This window comes from Chiloscyllium plagiosum, unplaced genomic scaffold (assembly GCF_037043375.1).
Source record: "Chiloscyllium plagiosum isolate Xiang-an unplaced genomic scaffold, Cpla_swu_hap1 HiC_scaffold_10, whole genome shotgun sequence".
Classification (NCBI taxonomy): Eukaryota; Metazoa; Chordata; class Chondrichthyes; order Orectolobiformes; family Hemiscylliidae; genus Chiloscyllium; species Chiloscyllium plagiosum.
This window is the reverse complement of record NW_028270148.1, coordinates 73098333-73121121: the sequence shown is the minus strand read 5'-3', so window position 1 is coordinate 73121121 and position 22789 is coordinate 73098333. Positions and strand designations below refer to the sequence as shown.

The 22789-nt window shown below is 44.7% G+C and overlaps 1 protein-coding gene across 5 annotated transcripts in view; it reads left to right on the top strand.

Moving 5' to 3' along the window:
* The window catches only part of tfb1m (transcription factor B1, mitochondrial), a 77784-nt gene that overhangs the window by 10447 nt on the left and 44548 nt on the right, over window positions 1-22789 (top strand). For all 5 annotated transcript variants that reach the window (XR_006312548.2, XR_015758470.1, XM_043696148.2 and 2 more), the window contains exons 3-5: window positions 1971-2122; window positions 2732-2840; window positions 21799-21950. Coding sequence is in view for 3 of the 5 variants with exons in the window: in XM_043696148.2 (XP_043552083.2) it covers window positions 1971-2122; window positions 2732-2840; window positions 21799-21950 (413 nt within the window). In the remaining 2 variants the exon portion in view is untranslated. The remainder of the gene's footprint in view (window positions 1-1970; window positions 2123-2731; window positions 2841-21798; window positions 21951-22789) is intronic.

Sequence of the window (22789 nt, the reverse complement as noted above, 5' to 3'; positions counted from 1 at the left end):
TTAATAATAGGGGCATAGAGTACAAGAGTGAAGAGGTGATATTGAACTTCTTTAAGATTCTTAAACTTGTTGGATGTCAACTGAAATATTAAGTACAGTTCTGAACACTATACTATAGGAACGATGTGATCACGTTGGAGAGAGTACAAAAGCAATTTACAAGAATGATCCCAAGGATGAGAAACTTCAGTTACGAGGATATGTTGAAGAAGTTGGGACTTCTTCTTAGAGAGAAGAAGGCTAAGAAGAGATCAACTTATTCACAGAGAGTGGTACGTGTATGGAATGAGCTGCCAGAGGATGTGGTGGAGGCTGGTACAATTGCAACATTTAAAAGGCATTTGGATGGGTATATGAATAGGAAGGGTTTGGAAGGATATGGGCCGGGTGCTGGCAGGTGGGACTAGATTGGGTTGGGATATCTGGTCGGCATGGACGGGTTGGACTGAAGGATCTGTTTCCATGCTGTACAGCTCTATGACTCTATCTGATCCAGATTTTCAAAATCACGAGTAGGCTGGATAGAACAGACATCAAGAAATGATTCCCTTTTATAAATGGAACAAGAACAAGGGATGTTTTTAAAGTGATCTGTTGAAGAAACAAGGTTGAAGTGTGGGAAAAAAAACGTTTTCATTTAGCGACTATTTAGGGTATGGAATGCACTGCCTAGAATTGTGGTAGAGGCAGGTTCAATTGAGGCGCTCAAGGACATTGCATATTATTTTATCTAAATAATTATTCAAAGGCAAGTGATTGTCTCTAGGTAATGATGTAGGCACAGTGTGCTGAAAGGCCTCCTGTGCTGTAATATTTCATAAATGGCTTTTACAAATTAGTTCTTTTTTGATAGTGTGTTTGAATAATAGATGTATCAGACTGTTCAACATTAATTTTTCATCTGTTATGTGTTGGCCGATTTCACCAATATCTATAATGTATGTTATTATTTTCTGCACTGTACTATACTTGCCAGTTTAATTTCATTTGAAATCTTGAAATTATGCACAATACACCAAGGACCAGGTCACATCAAAAACAGCAGTTGTTTGAAGATCCTTTTGAAGAAAATATTTTTCTTTAACATCCTGTTGATCCTTCTGCTGCAATATTTCCCTGGTTACTTTCTTACTCTTAGTATGTTTATACAACATATTTGTGTTTTCTCTGATTTACTTGCCAGTATAATTTCATACCTACACTGACAATTTTCTTTTCAATTTCACCTCTGCATTTTTCCACACTCCCCTGAAATTTCTGCAGTGTTGAGCTCTCTGCAACTGACTAAAGCTTCCCTTTTTTGCCTTGTCTTACCACAAATGCTCTTTGAGATCAAGGTCTGAGGACAAGTCCAGATTTACAAGCCCCCAACCATCCCCACTTTTCTTCGAGGAAATATATTTGTTCTGAATTCTCTCAATCTGTTTCTGAGATTGAGAAACTGACTCACATTGCTTTTGACACTAATTTACCTTTAAGTAGCAATTTTGCCAAAACACATTACTACATAACATTAACCTTTTCCCAAATCAGACTTTTACTGTAGGCTTCTATTTAATATTATCCACACTGCATGAAATCTAACTGAATTATGATTATTACCACCAGGAAGCACTCCGTACTTTTTTGTTTCATTTCAAAAACCCTAAGTTCAGAATTGTCTATTCTCTTGCTGGATTTGTTTAACTCTGGCTACAAAATGATCTTCTGAAGCATTCTAAGGATTTTGTGCTCTCTCTCCTTTAACACAGATCTTATCCAAGCTACTACTAGGTTGGTTGAAGTCTGCTACTATTACTTCCCTCCTGTTTCTGACCCTTAACGATGTCTAGATATAGTTGACTCAAAAGAGGCCTGTATTCTACACTCCGGAGTCTGTTTGTCTCTTTTTCTGTTCAATCTATATAATGTAATTTGATGACCCAATCTTGTGAGTAATTATCATTTAAAAAATAAATCATCTATTTCAGATAAAATAGTTCGGCATGCTGGGAATCTGAAGAACGCCTATGTCTGTGAAGTGGGCCCGGGCCCAGGTGGCATCACTCGATCAATTCTTAATACTGGCATTGCAGAATTACTTGTGGTTGAAAAAGATACTAGATTTATTCCTGGTTTACAGGTAACAACTTTGCTTAGTAATCAAATAAATTAATGTAAATAAGCAGTATTGAAAGGTGGCTTGATTTAAACTTTACAAGCTGAAAAGGCAGCCAAGACAATGATGGGAAAATGAGTAAATCTGTCAGTATAAATATGATCTTAGTTTTTTTAATGCTTATTTGGATTTGGCTTCAAATAGTTAACCTGATATTTACTCAGTTTTTATTGTTACACAAAACCCAAGTTGTTTGAGCTCTAGTAGCAATTTCCCAAAATAAACAGAAGTGTTTTTCATGTAAAATTGTATTTGAAAATCATCATTATCTTGAGGCAAATATTGGATCCCTTCACCAAAATAGACCTCTTATATAAGATCTAAACACTATCAATGTTGTTCTAATACTTATGCAGAGCCTTCCCATCTCCAACTACTGTAAACTTCATTCTATTCATGTGTGGAATACTTTGAAGTAGAATTGCCTCCATCTTGATGTCCCAACTTTTATCTTTTAAGTAAATAAACTATGAAGTCACTATACTGAATTCTGTATTAATCACAGTTTCACTTGGAAGGTGTGGATAAAAGACAAGAACTTTGTAACATAATTATCACTTTGTATCCATGTAGTTGCTGGATGAAGCAGCACCTGGGAAAATGCGCATCATTCACGGAGATATTCTGACCTACAAGCTGGAAAGGGCTTTTCCAAAGCATTTTCAAAATGTGTGGGAAGGTGGTAAGTTTTGTTTGGTAAGAGATTTTAAGATATTATAGAGTCATAGAGTCCTATAGTGTGGAGACAGGCCATTTGGCACAAACTGGTCCATGCTGACCAAAATACCCATCTACGCTAACCCCATTTCCCTGCACTTGGCCCAATCCTTTTAAACATTTCCTGTCCATGTACTTATCCAAATGCCTTTTAAACGTTCTTAACGTATCCGCCTCAACAATTTCTATTGGCAGCTCATTCCATATCATAGAGTCATAAGATGTACAGCATGGAAATAGACCCTTCGGTCCAATTCATCCATGCTGACCAGTTATCCTAACCTAATCTAGTCCCATTTGCCAGCACTTGGCCCACATCCCTCTAAACTCTTCTGCTTCATATACCTATCCAGATGCCTTTTAAATGCTGTAATTGTACCAGCCTCCACCACTTCATTCCACACATGCACTACCCTCTGCATGAAAAGGTTGCCTCTTAGATCCCTTTTATATCTTTCCCCTCTCACCCTGAACCTATGCCCTCTAGTTCTGGGAACCCCCCCCCCCCCCCCACCCCAGGGAAAAGACCTTTAAAATTCATGCCACTCATGATTTTATAAATCTCTATAAGGTCACCCTTCAGCCTCCACACTCCAGGGGAAACAGACCCAGTCTGTTCAGCCTCTCCCTCTAGCTCAAATCCTCCAACTCTGGCAACATCCTTGTAAATCTTTTCTGACCCCTTCAAGTTTCACAACATCCTTCCGATAGTTTCACCCTCCGTGTTAATGTTGCCTGTCAGGTTCCCTTTTATTCTTTCCCCTCTAACCTTAAAGTGATGCCATCTCGTCCTCGATTCCCCAACCCTGGGAAAAAGACTGAGTGCATGCACCCTATCCATGCCTCTCATGATTTTATACACTTCTTTAAGATCTCCCCTCAGTCTCCTACACTCTAAAGAAAAAAGTCCTAGCTTGTCTAACCTCTCCCAGTAACTCAGACCATTTAGAATGGATTGCATGTTTCGATTCATTAATACATAAATCCCAGAACTTCTTTTCAGTCACATTCTCAAGATAACTTAAGGTTTTATAACAAAAGATGACATCTCAGCTCAGGCAGTGCATTAGAGGGATGAAGTCAGAGTCTGTCTGTATCCCAATGTTGAGTCAGATTGGTTTTGTTTCCAAAGTAGAATTTACAAAATATTAAATGTATTGACTGCCTGCATTGACTACTTGCAGATTGTGCATTATTTGAGCAAAATAGAATGCATCTGCAAATTCAAATTCACCCCATACACTTGTGTGTATGTGCATGAGAGAGAGTTTGTGTGTGTATGAGAGAGTGTGTGTTTGTGTGGTAAAAGCTTGGTAAAGGGTGTGTAATGGAGTTTAAGCCTGTGAGAAGGTGTGGGGGTGCGTGTCTGTGAGAGAGAGGTTCTGTGTGAGTGTATGAGTATGAAAGAGTGCCTGTGTGAGAGAGAATGTATCGTGTCACTTATAGTGTAACATGAACCCAAGATCCCAGTGGAGGCCATCCTCATGGGTACCAAACTTGGCTATCAGCCTCTGCTCGGCCACTTTGCATTGTTGCCTATCCTGAAGTCCGCCTTGGAGGATGGTCACTCGAAGATCCAAGACTGAATGTCCCTGACCGCTGAACTGCTCCCCAACTGAGAGTGATTACCCTTGTCTGTTGATTGTTTCGCAGTGTCCATTCATCTGTTGTCATAGCATCTGCTTGGTCTTGCCAATCTAGCATACCTCAGAGTACCCTTGCCTGCAGTGTCTGAGATAGACAACGTTGGCTGATTCACATGAGTACCTGCCACATATACGGTGGGTGGTGTCCCACGGGTAATGGTGGTATCCATGTTGACAGTCTGACACACCTTGCAGTGGTTGACATGAGAGGGTTGTATGGTGTTGTTAGATGTTGTCCTGAAGGCTAGGCAGTTTGCTGCAAACAATTGTCTGTTTAAGGTTTGGCAGTTGTTTAAAGGTGAGAAATGGAGGGTAGAGAAGTTCTTGGCAAATGCTCATCCTTGTCGATAATGTGTTGCAAGCTGCAAAGAACATGGCGTAGTTTTTCGGCTCCCGGGAAGTACTGGACAATGAAGGGTACCCTATTGGGTGCAACCTGTGTCTGTTCCCTGAGGTGGTCATTACAGTTTCTCGCTGTGGCATGTCAGAACTGGCGATTAATGAGTTGAGTATCGTACCCTGGTTTTATGATCGCATCTTTGAGCACCTTCAGGTGTTTGTCACATTCCTCCTCATCTGAACAGATCCTGTGTATGCATAGGGCTTGTCTGTTGGGGATGGCTGTTTTAATATGTTTAGGGTGGAACTAGAGAAGTGCAGCAATGTGAGGTTATCTGTGGGTTTGCAGTAGAGTGAGGTACTCAGATGCCCATCCTTGATGGAGATGCATGTGTCCAAGAATGAGACAGATACTAAAGAGTAGTCCATGGCAAGTCTGATGGTTGGGTGAAACTCATTGATATCACTGTGTAGTTGCTGCAGTGACTCCTCGCCATGGTTCCAGAGGAAGAAAATGTCATCAAAATATCTGGTGTATTGTTAGTTGGTGCAGGTCCTGTGCAGCAAAAAAGTCTTGTTCAGATCTGTGCATGAAACGTTGGCATGTTGGTGCTACTTTGGTCCCCCATAGCTGTTCCATGTGTCTGGATGAAGAACTGTTTGTCAAAAGTAAAAACATTGTAGTCGAGGATAAAGTGGATGAGTTGTAGGATAAGCTCAGAGATTGGCATTGTTGGTGTTGAGTACTGGGGCTGTTGCAGCGATGCCACCATCGTGGGGCTTGCTGGTGTAGAGTGCTGAAGCATCCATTGTGACGAGGAATGTTCCCGGTTCGACTAGTCCGTGGGTGCTGGGTTTCTGTAAGAAATCTGTAGGGTTTCTTACAGAAACTGGAGGTCTACACTACAATGAGTTTCAAGATGCCTTTGATGTAGCCAGAAAGGATGTCACACAAGGTCGCATTGCCTGATACAGTGGGATGTGCAGGTGTTGGCTTTGTGTGTCTCTGGAAAACAGTAGAAGTCCCCTATGTGAGAAGTATATGGGATGAGGGTGCATAGGGAACCCTGAAGGACTGGATCAAAAGTCTTGATCAATGTGTTCAGTTCACGGGTGTATTCTTTGGTTGGATCGACCTGTAGTTGTCTGTAGCATTCCTGGGTGTTCAGTTGTCGGTATACTTCCTTGCAGTAGTCCATTCTATTCTGAACGACAATGGCGCCTCCTTTATTTGCTGGTTTGATGACAATGTTGCGATTGGTTTTGAGAGCATGGATGGCGTTGTGTTGTGATAAGTATTTTAAAATTAAAAGAATTATAGTCACTGGTCCCAAGGTGCTCCCTCACTGTCATCTCAGTCACTTATCTTACCCTATTTTCCAAGAGTAAGTTGAGTTTTGCCCTTCCCAAGAAGGATCCTCTATATACTGCTTGAGGGAACTTTCCTGAAGCACTTAACAAAACTCCACCCCATCTAAACTCTTAATGCTATGGTAGTTCCAGTTTATGTTAGGAAAATTAAAATCCTTCACTGTGACAACCCTAATTGTTCTGCAAGTCTCCCCAATCTCCCTGCATATTTGTTTGTCTAATTCCTGTTGTCTATTTGGGTGTCTATAGTACAACCCCAATAACGTCACCATCTGCTTTTTATTTCTTAGCTCCACCCACAAAGCTTCACTGGATGATTCTTCAGTAATTAGTTGATCTGAGAATTTTTCCTCTTTAGAATTTATTTTAACTTCATTGCTTTAATGAAAGAATATGCAAAATATGAATTCAGGATGCTAGTTGGTTCTACCTAATGTCAATGATGCTTCATTGTCGCTATAAGTTATTGAATAATTCAATTTTTCAAAGATTAGTCATTGACTTAGTGTTATTTTAAATGTCATACTCCGATCATAATACAAAGTTGATGTATAATACAACAGTAAAAATAATTCATGACAAATTGGTAAATAAGACGTAGAAAGTGAAAAGAAAAAGACTTAGAGTCATAGAGATGTACAGCATGGAAACAGATCTTTCGGTCCAATCCGTCCATGCCAACCAGATATCTCAACCCGATCTCGTCCCACCTGCCAGCACCCGGCCCATATCCCTCCAAACCCTTCCTATTCATATACCCATCCAAATGCCTGTTAAATGTTGCAATTGTACCAGCCTCCACCACATCCTCTGGCAGCTCATTCCATACACGTACCACCCTCTGTGTGAAAAGGTTGCCCCTTAGGTCTCTTTTTTTATATCTTTTCCCCTCTCACCCTAAACCTATGCCCTCTAGTTCCCAACCCCAGGGAAAAGACTTTGCCTATTTATCCTATCCATGCCCTTCATAATTTTGTAAACCTCTATAAGGTCACCCCTCAGCCTCCGACGCTCCAGGGAAAACAGCCCCAGCCTGTTCAGCCTTGTTTATGAATACAATACTTTTTCAACTATAATTAAAAGTGTGATCTCTCTGTTGACATGTATTGAGTGAAAACCGTGTGCCAGGTGCTACAGAAGTACTGTAAGTTTCTAATGCTTTAAACCAGTGAATGATTTGCCTATAAAATGCAAGTTCTTGATGAGGTCAGATTTTCTAACATATAAAATAACATATTAAAATATTTGTAAACCTGAAGCTAATCTTAAATAGTTTATGTAACTCACAAACAGAATTAACAGAAGGATGAAATGAATGAGCCACATTGTTTCTTAAACTGGTAAGTAATGTAGAAAGATAACACTTAACAAATACCCTGGCTATTATGGAACCTGAATTCCACTAACTTTGATCCTCCAAATAGTCAAACTAAAGTCTGATTTCACTGTTAGGCTGCTTAATAGGGCTCCTTCTTATGGAGGAGACAGCAACAACTTGCAACTATTCATGCTTGTCTGATAGTCAGTTCAGATATTTATTTGAGTAGGGAGGAGGTAAATTATAAGTATGTTCATTGTGACTATACAGCAGGTTCATTATTAAGTTAAGAACTGTGGTTTCTTGCAAGTAGTTAAGTTAATGGCTTTATGATAAGAACGCTTCTGGTTAATCTCTCATCACATGTTGCTGTTGATATGGCCTTAAAAATAACTTATTCTTACGATTTTTTGTAATCGTAATGGACAATACAGTGCTATTGAAGTGCAGTTTCTATTATATTATATCAAAAACAACAGTATTCCTGATATCAGTGCCTGGGGAACACCAATATTTACTTGCGTCCAGCCAGAGAAATTGTTGTCCACAACTAATGTCTATTTTGCAAACAGTTTAGTGTCACTGCCCTTTAATCCCATGGTCTTCAATTTGCTACAGTCTGATATATGGCACTTCAAATGATTTTTCAAAGTCCAACATTTCAGATATGTCAGTTGAGGGACAAATATTGTCCGGAGCATCAAGAAGCCGCAATCTTCAAAAAATCTTTTCTCACACTTGAAAGAGCTGATGGAGCCTCTTTAGTGTGTCATCCAATAGTCCAGTGACTGTCCTTTTTTTTTTTTCTTTTTCTTTTCGGTTTATTTTTTTTAAAAGGGCAGTGCTGTGTGATCAAAAACAGTGAAGGGGATCTCCTGGTTTTTTTTTTTGGTTTTTTTTTTCTTTTAACCCCCACACTACCACCTAAGTGCGGTAACTGTCCTCTTTTTTTTTTGACAAACACTGCCCTTACACTCCTGTTTTATTTATTTATTTTTTAAACCCTCACACTACCACCTAAGTGTGGTAACTGTCCTCTTTTTATCTGTCAGACAGGGCTCCTTGATTGGACCAGATTAACAACCCAGTCAGCGGACTCATATATTCTATGAAGTCCACCTGGCTGGCCTCATTACAACTCTCTGTCTCCATCCCCCCCCCTCTCTTTTTGTAGCCCCTTCTGGGTTCCTCCAACTCTGTGTCTGATGTGGTTGGTGTGTAATACACAGTAGCTCGCCTCGTGTTCCCATAATTTCAGAAGAAATTCATTCTTTTCTTCATGCAGCAAAGGCATCAAAGCAGCACCGTCGCTGTGTATATTTCCGATTCAGAGATATCCTCAACACATAATGGAGAGAGAGGACCCATGGGTTCAGTATCAATCAAGGGCAAGAGGAATAATGCAGGTTTTGATCCCACGCTGTTTGCAAATTTTCAGCTTTCATATGGTCCACATGCTTATTCAGGACCATTGTACCTGCCTGAATGTCATGTCACTGGGCCTGAATTCAGGTTGATCATGTCGTGGCTGTTCCCATAGTTTTACACCAAACTTCATCCCTTGAAGTAAACGGTCTCTCTTGCTTAGCAGAGTCTTGTGTTCAGCAATTGCATTCCTGATACCTTCGCACACATGTGCACACCTCCTCCCACGTATGGGGAGATCAAATTTAACCTGGCAAGGCATCTTATCCCCATTAGCAACTCTGGAGTAATCCCTGTAATTACGTGGGGTGTGGTCGTATAATCAAAGAAGTAGTGGGACGGTTTATTATCTAGTGCAGCTGTAGGCTGTTTCTTTGAGTCTGCCTTAAAAGTTTGGTCTGCTGTTTCTGCTGGACTGTTAAGATGATGGATGATACGGAGCTGTCCTTATATTGTCAAATACCATTCGACTTTAGGAAATACTCTAATTTACTGCTGGTAAAAAATGGCCCTTTATCTGTAACCAACACTTCTGAGTCCATGTATTGCAAAAGATCCGCACAGGTTTTCTATTGTTGTCCTTGCAATTGACAATGAACTCTGTGCACACCCAGCGACATTGGTGTGTTCATAATGACTACGAACATTGACCTCATGAAAGGGCCTATATAATTGGCATGCAATCAGATCCACCGTTTATATGAATGTGGTGAGCTGTGGGCAGTAATTTTTGTTTTTTGTTAACAATCTGGGCACTGCCCCACCAACGTAGCTATGTCTACACTATTCCTAATCATCAGACATAAATTAGAGTCATATAGTTATACAGCGCGGAAACAGACTCTTCAGTCCAATTTGTCCATGCCAATCAGATATTCTAAATGAATCTAGTCCCATTTGCCAGCATTTGGCCCATATCCCTCTAAATCCTTCCTATTCATGTATCCATCTGGATGACTTTTAAATGTTGTATTTGTACCAGCTTTTACCACTTCCTCTGACAGCTCATTTCATACATGCACCCCCTTCTGCTGATTAGGTTCCATTTTAAATCTTTCCCTTCTCATCTCAAACCTTTACCCTTTAGTTTTGGACTCCCCTACCCTGGGAAAAAGATCTTGGCTATTCACCCGACCCATGCCCGTCATGATTTTATAAACCGTATAAGATCACCCCTCAACCTCTGACGCTTCAGGGAAAACAGCCCCAGCCTATTCAGCCTCTCCCTAAAGCTCAAGCCCTCAAACTCTGGCAATATCCTTGTAAATCTTTTCAGACCCCTTTCAAGTTTAACAACATCTTTCCTATAGCAGGAAGGCCAGAATTGAACGCTATATTCTGTAAGTGGCCTAACCAATGTCCCATACAGCCGCGTCATGGCATCTCAACATCTATACTCCATGTTACTACCAATAAAGGCAAACATACCAGTCGCTTTCTTCATCCCCTGTTTATCTATGACTCCAATTTCAAGTAACTATGAATTTGCACTCCAAGGTCTCTTTGTTCAGTAACACTCCCCAGGACCTTACCATTCAGTGTATAAATCCCGCCCTGATTTGCCTTATCAAAATGCGACAGCTCATATTTATCTAAATTAATCCATTTGCCACTCTTTAGCCCATCGGCCCATTTGGTCAAAGTCCCATTGTACTCTGAGATAAATTTCTTCGTTGTCCACTACGCTAGTAATTTTGGTGTAATCTACAAACTTAGTAACTATTTCTCCTATAATCACATCCAAATCATTATATACAAATGAAGGAAGCAGTGAATCCAGCCTGATCCTTGTGGCACACTGCTGGTCACAGGCCTCCAGTTTGAAAACAACCCTCAACCACCACCCTCAAGCCAATTTTATATCCAGATGGCTAGCTCTCCCTGGATTCCACGTGATCTAACCTTGCTAGCCAGTCTATCATGCGGAATCTTGTCAAGTGCCTTCCTGAAGACTGTACAGATATCGTCAACCGCTCTGCCTTCATCAATCAATCTTCATCAGTTTTTCAAAAAACTAAATCAATTTAGCGAGTTTTGAGAAGATTTGTAGCTCAGGTTGAGATTCTGGATGTAGGTTTGCTCACTGAACTACAAGTTCATTTTCAGACGTTTCGTCACCATACTAGGTAACCTCTTCAGTGAGCCTCCGGATGAAGCACTGCTGATGAGCCCTACTTTCTATTTATATGTTCGGGTTTCTTTGGATTGGTGATGTTATTTCCATTGGTGATGTAATTTCCTATGGCAATGTCATTTCCTGTTCAGCTGTGAGAGAAAGTGTTTCCATAAAAATTTAAAACCATTACAGACTCTTCCCGTGGCAGTATCACCGGTGGTGTATCTGCCGGCAGGAGGTGACTCGCTGCAGTTGCATTTGCTTTTTGGCCTCTAGGACGGTGTGCTAGCTTGTAATTATATGCACTTAGAATGAATTCAGCTGTGGGCTATAATGCTAAGGCTATGGGCAACACGGCCTTGACCTCTTTAAGTAGACTGAGCAGGGGTTTGTGTTCCATTATTATTTTAAATTTATGTCCGTAAAGGTATTAGTGTAACTTCCCGACTCCAAATATGACCACCAAACCATCCTCTGTCTGGGCATATTTGTGCTTTACAGTACCTAAAGTCCTGGATGCATTTGCTGTTCTTCTCCACTGGGTCAACTCATATAGATAAATGACGACCTGTGGTGGACTTTATCAAATTTCTCCATCATCTGCGGAAAGATTGGCCAGGCTGGTGATACCCCACTTGGCAGTCTCACATATTGGTACAAATCTTTATGGGTATTAATTGTGGCATATTTCTGGAAATCGGAGCTGAAAATGTGTTGCTGGAACAGCGCAGCAGGTCAGGCAGCATCCAGGGAACAGGAGAATCGACGTTTCGGGCATAAGCCCTTTTTCAGGAAATGTTCCTGAGTTCCTGAAGAAGGGCTTATGCCCGAAACGTCAATTCTCCTGTTCCCTGGATGCTGCCTGACCTGCTGCGCTGTTCCAGCAACACATTTTCAGCTCTGATCTCCAGCATCTGCAGACCTCCCTTTCTCCTATTTCTGGAAATCCTCATGTATCCCCAATCGCAAGTATGAGTGCTCAGTCCAACTTCATGAAGGGAACACACCCCCCTCCCTGCCAATTCCCAGCCTGCCAGCTTTGCAGATCACTCCTTTGTGCAAGGGATTAGGTATTTATTCATCTGCGAGAAACAGTTTGCTTAAAATGCCAGCGAAGGTAAACTGACCCGTGCAACTTCACAATCTGTCTATTCCGCAAACTAGATTGTTTTGATGATTCCTTCGCTTTTCAGCCTTCTGGTTTCTGTCTGTACTTTTGCCCGTAAAGCGAATGACACTGAGTCGACGAAACTGAATTGTTGAACTGGTTCTTGGGCAACATGCAAGGTCACTTGGCTCCTTTGATAGGCCCTAGAACTTTTTGAAAAGGTTCCAGATACAGTAGCGCCTCGACATACAAACGACCCCGTTGATGAACAAATCTGTTTACGAACAGGATTGTATGTAAAATTTTGCTTTAACATACGTAAGAAATTCAAGGTACGAACACAAAAAGCCCGTGTGTGACCACGTGGTTTCATTGTTCTGCTTTGCTACGCACTTGTTGAACGCAAAAGCTCTTGGGTCCCACGTGATCTCATTCAGTTCGTCTTTGGCGCATGCGCTGTGAACAGCGTTCGTTGCTACGTCCAAGCATTCTTACGCTATCCGAACAATGGGAAAAATTGATTCAGTTCAAGAACTTTTCGGTTCGCGAACCAGGTCCCAGAATGGATTAAGTTTGTAAGTCGAGGCGCTACTGTATTTAATTTGGCATCCATTCTGAAATTGAAAAATGTTGAGCCAATCTAGCCTTTTACTTTAATTGCTGGTTACTGAATCAGCTGCTTCTCAGAAGAAACTGGAACTGAAGTTGTACCTTTTTAAGCTGTAAAGATTCCCTGGTGTAAGTTCTCAGGCTAGCTCAGGCCTTGTGCAAACTTAAGGGTTGAAGTCCAGAATGAATTTTGTTTAAGACTGGTTCTGCAGCACTGAAATGGCTGTGCTAGTATTTAGATTAGATTAGATTTTAGATTAGATTACATTACAGTGTGGAAACAGGCCCTTCGGCCCAACAAGTCCACACCGACCCGCCGAAGCGAAACCCACCCATACCCCTACATTTACCCCTTACCTAACACTACGGGCAATTTAGCATGGCCAATTCACCTGACCCTGCACATCTTTTGGACTGTGGGAGGAAACCGGAGCACCCGGAGGAAACCCACGCAGACACGGGGAGAACATGCAAACTCCACACAGTCAGTCGCCTGAGGCGGGAATTGAACCCGGGTCTCAAGCGCTGTGAGGCAGCAGTGCTAACCACTGTGCCACCGTGCCGCCCACTTGCATTTAAAATTAGTGACAGTTTAACCAGACATTTATTTTAATTGGTTCTGAATTTGAATGTTGTAAAGCAATTTAACTGTTACAAACAAGATGTCGGTGGACTTTCCAGGTTGTGCACTTTCTTGGATACTGGCCTATGAGTTCTATTACTCAATTCAGGTCTTGTGGGGCTTTTTGCTCTCCTGAGTTGGCAGCATCTATAACGGCTTACTGGCCCGGATCGTGAAGAAAATGTTAAGGCTTGGCTTTGTTTTGGGGTTTGATTGTGTGCTGATCTAGAGTGCCTCTGTTTTCTGTCCTGAGTGGGGCTATGCACGGAGTGGTCCCCTGCAACCGCAGATTGTGGTGGTTCACAGACTCCCAGCACAACTGCTTGTTCTGTAGTGCTTTGGAGTCTGTGAGCCATGTGTATATTGTTAGTGGGTGTTTGCACTCCCTTTTTGATTTTCTTAAAAACCACCTCCTCTGCTGTTGGTTGCACTTCAGTCCCACGCTACTGATCGTCGGACACCCGGTACACAGGGTGTACTCGAGTAGTGTTCCCTGAGCTTAGTCGGACTATTGACAATGTTGATTTCCATTGGAATACCCAGCAACTTTTATGCTCCACCTGTTGCATTTTCCAATGATAAAGCAAGTTGTAGTGCCTGTTGAAGCCCAACTGGACTTCACTGTTGGCATTTCTGCATGGTTGCGTCATTAATCCCACATTCCAAACAGTAAGTCAGCAGCTTATTAAGTGTTAAACCAAAGTCATACCTAGTCAAAAATCCCAGTGCTGATTCCCCTGGTTCTTGAATTGCCAGGTAAAATTAACATCTCAAAATTAGAGGAAGCTTGGGGTTGTAATATTTCTTTACTAAATAGCCAGCTCTTGAAAGATTTTAGTATCTGGTACCTCAGGGAAAGTTAGGCTCTTCATAACCAAAAAAGCTGCAGGTCCTCAACCTGTCAAGAGCATTACTCATTGCTTTTTATCTGCCACAATGTCATTTGTTTGGAAAAAAATAGTGCACTCTTTTCATGTACTGGGCCCAGTTTTTAGCAGGATTGAATGATCTTTAAGCTTCCCAAATAGCAGTATGATACTAGAAGTGTTTACCTCAACTCAAAGGGTATTGGTGGAGACCGCATGCTCCTTCTCCAAGGACACCCGGGCTCTAACGTAACCACAGAAGAGGGGCAGGCAGTCGGCCTTAACGACCCCCTCCACGGCCCGCTGCCTGGACATGTTTATGGCCAATTTGGCCAGGCCCAGGAGCAGGCCCCGTGAGGAGGTCTTCAGACTTGCCCTCCCTCCTGTGTACCGGGTGTCCGACGATCAGTAGCGTGGGACTGAAGTGCAACCAACAGCAGAGGAGGTGGTTTTTAAGAAAATTCAAAAGGGAGTGCAAACACCCACTAACAATATACACATGGCTCACAGACTCCAAAGCACTACAGAACAAGCAGTTGTGCTGGGAGTCTGTGAACCACCGCAATCTGCGGTTGCAGGGGACCACTCCGTGCAGCACCCTCCACCCCAGATCCCTGAGAGAAATGGGGAGGACTCCCGCATAGAGAGCCCTCCACTGGGGATCCCCACCGCCCGGTGGCAAATGGGCACGCCAAGGTGTGTCCGGACACAGGATGAGGGAGAAGAGGTGAACTGTGTGCAGCAGCAGTCGCTACAGGGCCCTCCTTTTTACATCCTTAAAAAGGGACAAAACTAAAATTCCAGAGGCGGCTCAGGTTGTGGGACACAGGAAGTACGGGACCTTGGGGCCAATGTGAAATTCTGGCCGGGCTGGGGTGAGCGCAGACGGGATCCCACCGCACACCTGAGCATCCTCCAACTGGTGCACTACGTCGGGTCCGAGCACTGCTGTTTTAAGGCGTCGAATGGCGGTGGTCACGTACTGGACGTCCACCGCTGCCCTGCTCGCTATGTCCTGTGGCAGCATCTAGCCCAGGCCCCTGGCACCCAGCACGTCCCTGACCTGGTCACCCTCACAGCCATGGCCCTCCCCTCTGACAGCCACTCGAACCCATGTGTACAGAGGTGCGGATTCCTGAGCAACGGCTCCCTGACGACAGCCGCTACGCCTGCCGGAGGGTAGGCGCAACGCGATTTGACCACGTTCCAGACAGTGATCAGGTCCTGGTAAAAGATAGGCAGCATCTTGAGGGCGACCTCCAAACCGTCACGATCAACAAACAGGAGCTGCGTGTTGTAGTTGAGGTTACATACCTGGTGGAAAAAATACGTTGCCAGGGCACACTACTTAGGAGGAGGCTCGCGTAAAGATATCACTGCAAGGTCTGAAGGCGGAGTGTCGTGACATGGGTGCGGACGCACACCAGTGATTGACCGACCTCCTCAATAGGGAGACTCAGAACCTGCACAGTGACCCTGTGCATCTTTTTATCAAGAAGAAGTTGACCAATGTTCTCTGGATGTCAGTGACAAAGCCAGGAGGGTTCCAAAGTGACCAGCCTGTACCACAGCATGGCAGTCACCAGCTGGTTTATGACCAGCACTCTATTCCTGTAAGATAGCACCGAATAGTCCTGTCCAACAGCCGAGGCAAGCAGAGACTTTGGCCTCTGGCTCCTGCCAGTTGGCCGGCCAGGATTCCTCAGCTGGGCTGAGGTAGACCTCCAGGTAGAGGAGATGGTGGTACGCTAGCTGAGCCCCCGTAACTCCTCTGGCAGAGAGTCCACCCACCATGGACTGACCAGTAATCCGGAACATTTGGCCCAGTTGATCCTGGCGGAAGACGCCGCCGAGTACATGGCCTGGCACTCGCGCATCCTCCCCAGGTCAGCTGGGTCGGTGAAAGTGAGGAGCACCCCCGTGCCCGCGCTGCGCAGAACCAGCCCCGACAACCCCCTCCAAGAGGCGCAGGAAAGGCTCCACGCACAGGGAATACAGCTGGCTGAACAGCGGGCAGCCTTGACTTACTCCTTTCCCAAAGCGAAGAGGCATCGTCAGGGACCCGTTAACTTTAACCAGACACTCTGCGGCGGCGTACAAAAGATCTGGGTGACGAACTGCGTCCCGAACCCTAATGCCTGCAGAGTCCTGAGCAGGTACTAGTGATCGACCCTGTCGAACGCCTTCTAGTCGAGTGACAGAAAGGCGCTTGGCAGACCAGCCCGTCGACAGAAATGGATCAGGTCTCGGACCAGGTGGATGTTGTCGTGTATCCTCAGGCCTGGGACTGTGTAGGACTTGTCCGGGTGAATCATGTGGGCCAGCACAGAAGCCAGGCGAGAAGACAACACCCTGGCGAAGATTTTGTATTCCATGCTGGGTGGGGGTGGGGGGGGGGGGAAAGAGTCCGGATGCCAGTTCTTCAAAGAACGAAGGTCCCCCTTCTTTGGCAGCAGGGCGATGACCGCCCTGTTCCAAGATAGCCTCAGGGAGGGGAAGCTTCCCTGCTTCCTTCTCCAGCTGGCCCAGAAATGACAAAACGAGTCCCAGAACCGCTCGTCCTCCAGCAGCAGGTTGTTAAAGTGCCAGAACGCGAGCCGAGCCTGGCACCGAATGGAAGGAGTGCTGCCCACACCAGGTGATGGTCCGTGCACGACACCTGCCGCATGGAGGCCATCGGAAAGCAGGAGGCGTACGCCTGCGAAACGTACAGACGGTCGATTCTGGACGCTCTGACCCAGGCCTCACGAAGGTGAAGGCGATGGAGTTGGGATGGAGATTCCACCAGACGTCCACCAGATCGAAGCACTTGACCAAGTCGCCAACCTCCTCCCTGACGCCCAACCGGTGCGGGCACCACCGTGGTCCCTGTCCTTGAGGACGCAGTTAAAATCTCCCCCGAGGACGATGCACTGGCTCTCGTCAACGGAGATGAGATGACTGGACACTTCTCCGAAGAAGCTCGCTTGCCTCGGCCCGGCCAGGGGAGCGTAGATGTTCACCAAGTGAAGCACCGCGCCCCCCAACCAAACCGTCAGGTGAAGCAAACGGCCTGGCACGGGCTCTCTGACCCCCAAGATCTCCAGCTGAAAATGCAGGGCCAACAAGATAGCCACCCTGCCAGATCTGCGGGTGAGGTGACTCATGTAGACCCCCCCCAGCCACTCCAGGAGCCAGATGGCTTCGTATCCCAGGGTAATGTGGGTTTCTTGCAGGAAGGGGGTTGCGACAGCCGAGCCTAAGGCAGCGGCTACCCCGGCGTAGGTGCGGTTGGGCCCTGCGACCTTCGGGCTCGCCATACTCTGCTGCTGGAAATTGGTAGGCCCCAGGCAGCAGCGGTGAAGGTGAGCCTCTGGCCGCAGCAGAAGTCCTGGGAGGTGCCAAGGCGAGTCCCAGTCAGCAACGGTAGAGACTGGCCTCAGGCAACAGCAGCGTTGGAGGCAGGCCTCGGGCGAGTGGGGGCAGACCTGTTGGGGAGGGTCCCCAAGGCGAGTCCCAGGCAGCAGTAGTGGTGAAGGTTGTGGGGAGGGGCCCAAGGCGAGTCCCAGGCAGTAGCAGTGGAGGTGGGTCTCCAGCAGTGGCAGTGGTGGAGGTCCTGGGGAGGGGACAAGGCAAGTCCTAGGCAGCAGTGGTGGAGGCAGGCCTCAGTGGTGGAGGCAGGCCTCAGGCAAGTCCTAGGCAGGCCCTTGGTCACAATGGTGGGGGCAGGCCTGTTGGGGAGGGTCCCCAAGGCAAGTCCCAGGCAGCAGCAGTGAGGCAGGCCCCAAGCAGCAACAGCTGAGGCAGGTCGGGCGGGGTCCCAGAGACCAGCAGTGGGAGTGGGCCCCAGGTCAGCAGCAACACTCCCTTGACCTGGGTGAGACCCAGGCTGTAGCTCTAAAAGTAGGCCCCAGACTCAAAAGCTCTCACCTCCTTCTGCTTCCTCCTCCTCTTCCTTCTTCTTTCCTCTCTCTCCCGATGTGGGGCAGCTAGTCCCCTTCAAGGAGGAGAGTCCTTGCACGTGTGCACACTCACACTGATCCAACTCTCAAAAGGGAAAAACACCCGAGTGGCCAGTGACAAGCAGTACCCTTCACATCAAAGAGCAATGCTGCGTGATCAAACAGTGAAGGGGAGACACTTTTTTTTTCTTTTTCTTTTCCCCCACACTACCACCTAACTGCGGTAGTGCTTATTTTTTCCCCAGCACCCATGGTGTGTGTGTATAGGTGTGAGACAGTGAAAGACACGAGGTGCACAAATCTTTATTCAATTTCCACCACCAGAAAGATGGGAAAAAACCCGAGTGGCCAGTGACAAGCAGTGCCCTTCACATCACTGTGTTATCAAAACAGTGAAGGGGAGGACACTCCTGTTTTTCTGTCAATTAGGGCTCACTGTTTGGACCAGATTAACAGCCCCAGTCAGGGCACTCCTATTCTAAATGGTCCACTTGGCTGACCTTGTTACAGTCACTACAAAAAATGTATTTAGACCTGGGTTATCCAACATTTGTTCGGAACCAATGCTCAAAATATAGGAAAGTTGAAATGACAGGTTCTGAAAGGAGGTGATCCTCCAATCACAGGGCAGTTCCCTTCTAATTTTGCTGCTGTTGGCTCATTGGTGACCTTATAAACTGCCATATGGTAGAGAAATAGGCTGTGATTGGAGAAACAGTAAGCATGTGAAGGTTTCATTCAGCCTGAACCCTCAATGCTCAAGTCATGACTGTGACATGTCTGAGAAGGGGAGGAGAGGCTTAAAATGGAAGGTTGCTGACTGAGACATTGGGAGAGAGTACCTCCTGGAGGATAGTGTGGGATATTGAAGGCAGAGGCTTTCTGCTGGAGAATAGGGATGATGAGGGGCTTGTGATAGAGAGGCTACCAAGGGATTTGTGGAGGAGGATCTGTTAGTGAGTAGCAGCTTGCATGGAGATAGGGAGGAAGAAAAGGTCAGGGAGAATGGAGCTAAAAAAGATGTTGAGCGCTGGGTCCATGCCTTAGGGATGCTCAAACACACCTTACATATTTTGCCTTTATTGGTACTACCACCGTGTTTGTGCTAAAGTGTTTGAGCAGTTAAAATGTGTGCTTCATATCATTGCCGCTTGAGGCCACGTTTTCTCTCCCTCCCATGCACGTGCAGATTCCCTGGAGGTCTGTGGGAGTCAAGATAGCAGAACAAATCAGGAAGGCCATGAGGAGCATGAGTTGCAGCAAAATAAAGACTTGTGATAGCTAGAGGGTTGGAGTGCTGAGGGTGAATGTCTTCCCATCTTCACAACAACCCTGAACTCCTGTTCTGGGGTATTGATTTTCAAACCTCCTAGAACCAGGGTATATGAGTGTAAGGAAGTGAAGGTGAGTGTGGGATGAATGTTTTGGGCATATAGAAGGCAAGGAAGGAGTTCTGGAAAATTAGATAGGCTGTGCTTGATGCTTTCCTGCCTCTGCGCAAGTGATTTCTGGGCAGAGAGGCCCATATCCTAATCCACCTCAGGAGAGAAGGGAAACCCAAGTTGAAAATTAACTGCTTCTGACTGGCTACACTTTTGTGTGAATTCCAACCAAGCTCATGGTCTGCCCCACTAGAGGTAAAGGTACCCTAACTCCTTAGGTTCAGCTTCAAGTCCAGATCATGAAGGAAGGACTGGAGCAACCTATCTGTCAAACTCTGCTGCTTACGGGTAAAAGGGCAAAAAAGGATTTTATTATTTAGCTCTGCTGCTTGGCACTTTATAAAGATCACTTTTGTGAATTATTTTTAAAAAATTATCAGCTATTGCTTTATTGTTCTATGTTTTAAATTGCTCTGCAGCTTTTTTATGTTTTTACATGTTTTTTTTTCTTTCTTTTGACATTGATATTTAATATTGTACCAAACTAGATTCAGGCTGCTGGGAAATCAAGTACTCACAGGCTGTCTCTGAGTACTTTATGGAAGGCTAGCAGAAAGGATTTTTTTCACACTAATGCAAGTGAGTAGTTTTAGCACAGCATGTCTGGCAGTATCTGTACAGAGAGAAACAAAGGTCATTTGGTCAGAACTAGTGACGATTGTAGACCTGAAGTGTTGACTCTATTTCTCTTTCTATAGATGCTGTCTGGCCTACTGAATATTTCCAGCAGTTTCTGATCATATTTCTTGGATTTAAGTACTTTATCCTTTTATATGTTCCAAAATCACCAAAAATATTCAACTTGTCTGGTTTTATTTAATACTATTTTGAGGGTGTTAATCTGGCTGTCAACCTCAACGCCCACACCCGTGTTATAATTGGGGCGAGGAGAATCAGCTTTGTACTTGTGTTATTTTCCTTCAGTTCAGTTTCCAAAGGATACACTCAAATATTCCAGAGAAATGCTTGTGGCCCTATTCTGATCAATTTTTCCTTACCTAGAGAAAGTTCAGAGATCAGGAAATATAACTTCTAGGAACAGGATACTCCTTTGAGTTAACTAGTGAATGTTCAACTTATGTATGCAATGCCAATCACGCAGGCTGCTTTGTCCTAAATGGTGTCAAACTTCTTGGAGCTGCACCATCCAGGTAAGTGGGGAGTATTCCATTACACTCCTAACCTTTGTCTTGAAGATGGTGGACAAGACTTGGGGAATCAAGCTGTCTTCCTAGCCTCTGACCTGCTGTTGTAGTCACTCTGTTACGTGGTGAGTTCAGTTGAGTTTCTGGTAAATGGAACCCCCCAGGCTGTTGATTGTGGAGGATTGAGTGATGGTAACACCACTGAATGTCAGTGGGCAATTCTTAGATGATATCTCATTCATGGATGTGGCAGGAAGAGCCTATGTCTGATTTGTTGGTTGTGGGATTGCTTAGCTCTGCCTGTGACTTGTTGCTTATGCTGTTTGACATGCAAATAGTCCTGTTTGGTTGACATCTCATTTTCAGGTATGCCTGCTACTGCTCCTTGGCATGCCCTCCTGCACTCTCCACTGAAGCAAGTTTGATCCCATGGCTTGATGATAATTGTTGAGTGAGAGATAAGCTAGGCCATGAAGTTACAGATTGCACTGAGGTTCAATTCTGCTGCTGTTGATGGCCCTCAGCATCTCATGAATGCCCAATCCTAAGCTGCTGGATCTGTTTGAAGTCTATCCCATTTAGCACGGTGATAGTACCATACAGCACGATGGAGTGTATTGTCAGTGTGAAGACAGTCATCTCTTCAAGTACTGAATGATCATTTTACCAATATTGTTGTGGACAGATGCATCTGCAGCTGGCAGATTGGTACAATTTGAGGTTAAGTGTGGTTTTTCCCCTCTTGTTGGTTTCTCCCTCTGCCTACCACTGACCCAGCAGCTGACCTTGTCTTGTGTCTGCTGGTTATTCCTTTTTAAGGAATCGTTCTGTCTTCCAGTGATAGGAGAGCAATTTTTTTTCATGGATTGTTCATTGATTTTTCACTTCTGAAAGATGGTGCATCAAATTGAGCATTTGGGTCCTAGCCATATTCAGTCACTTACAGTATATTTATCTTTTTAAATTTTTGAACAGACCCTCCAAATGTGCACATCATTGGCAATCTTCCTTTCAGTGTTTCAACACCTCTCATTATCAAGTGGTTGGAGAATATTGCAAATCGTAATGGACCGTTTGTCTTTGGGAGAACACAGATGACACTAACATTTCAAAAGGAGGTTGCAGAGGTAGGTTTTGGATTTATTTCTGTGCTTAGTTCCTGAAATAAGGCATTTGCTGCTTGCATATTGAGATATCGAACTGAGTATCTCAGATCCTTAAGTGTGCTTGTAAACAACAAATGCAGGAGATCACAACAGGTTAGGCAGCATGCATGGTGAGAGAGCAAGCTTACATTTCGAGTCTAGATAGCTCTCTGTGATCTGCTGTGATCTCCTGCATTTGTTGTCCCTTGAACTAAGAAATGGGGCCAAGCATGTTTATTACAGGATGTGGGACAGTTATATTTAAGCTACATGAGACCAATGTACAGAGTGCTACAACCGCTCCACATACAGGACACCCTAGCATTGAATTCAAGAAAACCAGACCGGGGCATCCAGTCAGAGCTCCAGATCCATCTCACCATTTGAGATTTGGACTTCGGGCTGGGGACGTTAGTGATAACACATACTGCGCAACTAACTAATTGGAGAATACTAGAATAATGTAAACCAAGTAGAAAGAAATTTTGGGAGAAGATCAGATGTAATAAGATTCACATAAATCTTGACAATGCAACTAATCACATGAACCTAACATCAAATGCAGGAGATCACAGCAGGTGATGAAGACCTATCTAGACTTGAAATGTAAGCTTGCTCTCTCACCATGGATGCTGTCCGATCTACTGTGATCTCCAGCATTTGCAGTAATTTGGCTCCTACTAAAATTAATGCCTTCCTGTTCCACTGAATATGCCTTCAGGCATTCTCGTAATGTAAAATCTTGGATGGTCTGTTTCTCTAATGACCGTGGTTACTGAATTTCTGCTCCTGAACCTAACCCTCTGTTCTGGCTTTAAGGT